The sequence below is a fragment of the Bidens hawaiensis genome, unplaced genomic scaffold (genome assembly GCF_021521415.1).
Source record: "Bidens hawaiensis isolate Kalapana, Puna unplaced genomic scaffold, B.hawaiensis_p1.1 tig00419401_1, whole genome shotgun sequence".
Taxonomy (NCBI): domain Eukaryota; kingdom Viridiplantae; phylum Streptophyta; class Magnoliopsida; order Asterales; family Asteraceae; genus Bidens; species Bidens hawaiensis.
The window spans coordinates 25,033-29,854 of record NW_027504849.1 but is presented as its reverse complement, the minus strand read 5'-3'; the positions used below and the strand labels follow the sequence as shown (position 1 = coordinate 29,854).

General features: G+C 33.6%; 1 protein-coding gene across 1 annotated transcript; it reads right to left on the bottom strand.

Annotated features, from left to right (window-relative positions):
- Positions 1 to 414: 414 nt before the first annotated feature.
- LOC143608678 (CBL-interacting serine/threonine-protein kinase 14-like) lies at positions 415 to 2,488 on the bottom strand. Its single transcript, XM_077083646.1, has 2 exons — positions 1,729 to 2,488; positions 415 to 1,309 (listed from the first exon to the last, which is right to left on the bottom strand). Exons 1-2 carry the CDS (start codon positions 2,341 to 2,343, stop codon positions 632 to 634), a joined length of 1,293 nt encoding a protein of 430 aa, XP_076939761.1. The 5' UTR covers positions 2,344 to 2,488; the 3' UTR covers positions 415 to 631.
- Positions 2,489 to 4,822: the final 2,334 nt, after the last annotated feature.

The following is a 4,822-nucleotide window of genomic DNA, read 5'->3' as shown; positions in this document are numbered from 1 at the left end:
TTAATGATGAAAGTATCCGTTGATGATAGTTATCTGTATAATAGTATGTATATATTTTCCTGTAATATTTCTGATGTTTATAGGATTAAAAAGAATAATTTACATTCTCTAGAAGATTTATATCCGATAAAAATGAAAATTCAATGTAGATTATTATGTTTTGACCTATAAATTTGTATCGTTGTATTTGTTAGAATAATCATTTATTTAAGTTGAAGTTATTAAATTTAACTTTTAGGTAGTCTTTAATCTTTTATATTTTAAAAGTAAACGTAACACATTCCATTTGGATTCTGATGATATATCATCATTAAATATATAAACAAATAAAATTAATACATTTAACATATAAAAAATCTAAATTTAAAAAACTATACACAGGTATATAAAAGTTTATTTTATCACATGTATACACCATATACAAGGCTTACCTCACTTGATACCCTTGCTTCTTTACGTAGCATTTTAAAATTCGCTAGACATAAATACAATAAATTTCATATAAACAAACATTGATCGTAGAAGCCGCTAAGCGCTAATAACTCAGCTGATTTGGAAGTTGCTAGTAGTTGATCTAGGCGGATAATACTCAAGGATTACTCAATGAATACTCGGTGCCTAGATGCGATTATCATTTACCGGCAACAGGACCGTCCGGTCGATAAATCAAACCGCTCAACCGCGGTCTAAGCCTACCTTCCCAAATTTGTGGACCAGGTTCACCCTCACACCCCCTCCACCTCACTTCAACTACCATTATATCCCCTGTCAACCGTTTGACCTCCACCGTCAACGTGAAATTACAACTATGCCCCCCATCAACCTTCAGCCACCACTTCTTCCTTGCAGCCACCGTCAACCGCTCTTCCTCCGCCGCATGCACCACCTTCTCAATTATCTCCTCCGCCGCAACCTTCGAAAGAAACATCTCACCACCGTCTTCATCACCAAACAAACCGGACAAATTATAACCAGACGAAAACGATATTATATCAAACGCGTTTAAACTCCTCAAACCACTGTGCCGGCCATCTTCGTCGCGGTGTTTCATCTCGAAATGATCGGAAAAGAACTCTGCGTCTTTGTAGCCGACTCGGAACCAGGGATCATTGATAATTTCCTTGATGGTTTCAGGATTCGTGTCAAGAAGCCGCGATAAGAATCGTTTTAGCTCCGTCGACATCCATTTCGGAACCCTAAACTCACCATTGTAAATTTTTCGGTACATCACCATCAGATTCGGATCGTTAAACGGCAAATAACCGGTGTTTAGAACGTATAATATAATTCCACATGACCAGACATCTACCTACACAATTAAGTAGTTTAGAATTATAAGTGTAAAACAGAATAGAAGTAATATTTACTGGTTAAAAGTAATATTTACATAGATTTACTAGTGTAGAATACTGGTGACACTTATATTGTTTAAAGTATGAGTGATATTTACAATTTAAAAATAACTTTTATTTAAAGAGAGTTTGGGATTTCTTATTTTTGCCTCCTTCTTTACTTATAAAGAAATATATTAGCTAAATAATTTAATAACTTATAGCTTATAAATTTCTACAAGTTAAAAGAATGTAAAAATAAAAAATTCCAAACACCCCGTTAAAGTTACTGATGTAAAAAGTTACCATGTGTAAAATAAGTATTCGTAGGATTTATCACTAAGGTAGATTTATTAGTGTAAAGTAAAGTATGAGTATAAATTAAATGAGCATCCACCTTCGCACCGTCGTAACCTTTCTTCGCTAAGATCTCCGGCGCCACATAAGCCGGAGTACCGCACATCGTGTGCAAGGATTGGATCTGGTTTTGATAACTAGTCACCGCGGATAATCCGAAATCAGTAACTTTGAGGTTCCATTTTTCATCCAACAGGAGGTTTTCTAACTTGAGATCACGGTGATAAACACCGCGGGAGTGGCAATACCCCACCGCGGATATGAGTTGTTGAAAATACCTACGGCTGAGATCTTCGCTAAACCGACACTTGGCCACTTTAGAATACAACTCACCGCCTTCCGCAAACTCCAAAACAAAGTAAATCTTCTTTTGGTTCGCCAGCACTTCGTGCAGGTGAACGATGTTCGGGTGTCGCAGCCGTCTCATAGCGGCTATCTCACGCTTAACATGAGCGACTAAACCACCCGTAATAATTTTCTGCTTGTTGATAGCTTTAATGGCAACACTTCGTTTTGATTCAGTATCTCGGCCGTGGTAGACTTTAGCGAAAGCGCCATAGCCGAGAAGCTTCCCGAGCTCGTATTTTCCGAGCAGGGTTCTCTCCGACGGCGGTTGGAGGTCTTCACCGGAATATTCTTGTAAAGCTAGCGTCATGTCATAAAATAAAATAAAATAAAATTGAATACTGTTGAAAAGATTTTGTTGAACTTAAAAGGATGTGTTGGCTTAACGTAAAGACATCTCTCCGTATTTATTTTGATTCTTGTATTTGTTTTTTGATTATTAAATGATTAATTAGTTATTAAAATAAAATATCTGTTTAATGAAAATTGAAAATGATTTTAACCTTTGGCTACCAAAGAACCCATGGATATTACAAAAAGGCACAAAAATAAACTACTCTTATTAGGTGTTATTTTTCTATGAATCTTAATAGAATCCTGATATTATTAATGGATGATAGTGAGCGTTTTAATTTTTTTCCACATTAGATATGTTATTATACTTGTCATGGTATCTTAAATCCAAAATAGCTAATTTCATTAATCGATTGACACCTAACATCCCAAATTTTAGGGTTTTAAAATCATTAAAGTTTTGTGAAGAATTAAATTATTTAAAGCCAAAAGTTTAATTATGTAGCATATATGAGTATCAATATATCATGTTATATATGATATGATAATTTATAAAATAAAAGTTTCGGAATGAAAACTTTTGTAACCTGGAGCGATAAGCCTAGAACTGAAGGCTTTAAGATTGTTGCTTGAGGGGTTTAACTATTAAGTGGGTTAAAACCAATGGGCATTTGGCTCAACGGTGTCGGATGTGTAATAGGTGTTCTTTTTATTTGGATGTCGAGAGTTTAAACCTTGCAATAGACAGATAGTTTAGCTGTCAAAAGAAAAGGTGGGTTAAAACCAAATAAAGAAGCAGAGGGCTGAGTGTTTTCATTTATTTTACTTTAAAAAGAGAGTTAGGTATGTTGAACAGTTAATCGATATTAAGAAGAAATCACAAATATAATGGAGATGACGTGAATGCTCCTATATTGTGTTCACCTCTTAAAAACTTTCACATGACCCCATCTTTTTCATTATACTTATTTATTCAATTAAATAATAAATTTAATCAGTTTTATGTTCTACTCAATAAAATTTATAAAGAATGAATTAACATGAAAACATAATATATATATATATAAACACATTTTAGGAATAAGTACAAATACTTAATATGGAAACACTGAGAACCAGTTTGCTGTTATATTAAGTTTGTTTTTGTAAGTGTTTATTATTATTATTATTATTATTATTTTCATATTTATTGAATTTCAATTATTCATGAGACATTATAAGTATTTGTTGATTTGTATTTTATTGTTTTTATTAGGTTATTTTTTTCTTTTGTTGTTATAGTATTTATTGTTATAAAAGGTTGTATTTGGGTATTATTATTATTATTATTATTATTATTATTATTAAAGAGTATGATGCCGCTAAGTACCGATTGGGTCACTTGGCGGCACCTTATTAGTCTCCTCATATTGTTTTATTTATATATGTTTTTTACTTTTTTAGTTACGGTATAATAACGAACATAACGGAAGCCAAGCAAACGCCAATTTTGTGTTTTTTATTGTTTTACTTTAGGTAGGGACGTGACGGTAAATCGAGTTTTAATTTAGTAGACTCATAGTCTCGACTTTTGGGACCCACAAAGCTTAGGTTTTACCAACGGCTGATTTTACCGATCGACGTCACTCCATTGGTACCTCAATTTATGTATGTTTTCCGTTTCTTAGCTCATGTACCGTAACGAAAGTAACGGAACATAACTGAATTCTTGTCAAGTTATCACCTTAATGCCTGAGACCGACAACGCCTTGATTTTATCACCGTCTGGTTTAACTACCAAATAAACGTCGAATATTTTATTTTTTTATATATTAATATTTTTATACGTTAACTTGACCAATTTATTTTGTGGGGTTTAACGCTTAAGTGTAACGAGCATAATCAATAATGTTCAAATTCATGTTGACTAACTGTTGTAACGCTCAGGGTTTAACAACACATGGGTTTCAACAATGGAGTTTTACCAACTGTCACACGCAACGCGACGGGTAAATCACTAGTTTTTCATATATACATTTTAAGAATATAAAAGACTACAAAATATGATATGTGAATACTATTACACTATGGAAAAGTTAAAATTCGAAAGGAGACAAAATAAGAAATATGATAAGGATTTTAACATTTGCGGGAGCGGAGACACAGATAAAAGCAGGAGCGGAGACACAGATAAAAGGAACAGGATTAAAAAGTTATGTTGTAAATTCGGAGTGAACTTTTTGGCACTTCAAGAAACGAGGATGACTAAGTTAGACTTGTGTAAAGTTAAGACGATGTGGGGAAATTGTAATTTTGATTTTGCTTTTAGTGCGGCCCGGGGGCCATTCTGGCGGTATTTTGTCGGTGTGGGACAACTCGATGTTTGTTAAACATTCTGTTTTTTGTTCGAACTTCTTTGTGGCGGTGGAAGGCGAATGGACTATTTTAGATTTGAAATGTACTATGGTAAATACTTATGCTCCTCAAGACGAACGGGATAAAAAAAATTTATGGCA

Bases quoted from the DNA above. Each gene is read 5' to 3' on its own strand.
- LOC143608678 (XM_077083646.1), bottom strand. From the start codon at position 2,343: ATGACGCTAGCTTTACAAGAATATTCCGGTGAAGACCTCCAACCGCCG. The intron at 1,310-1,728 runs GTGGATGCTCAT...TTAATTGTGTAG, and splicing joins AAGGTTACGACGGTGCGAAG to GTAGATGTCTGGTCATGTGG.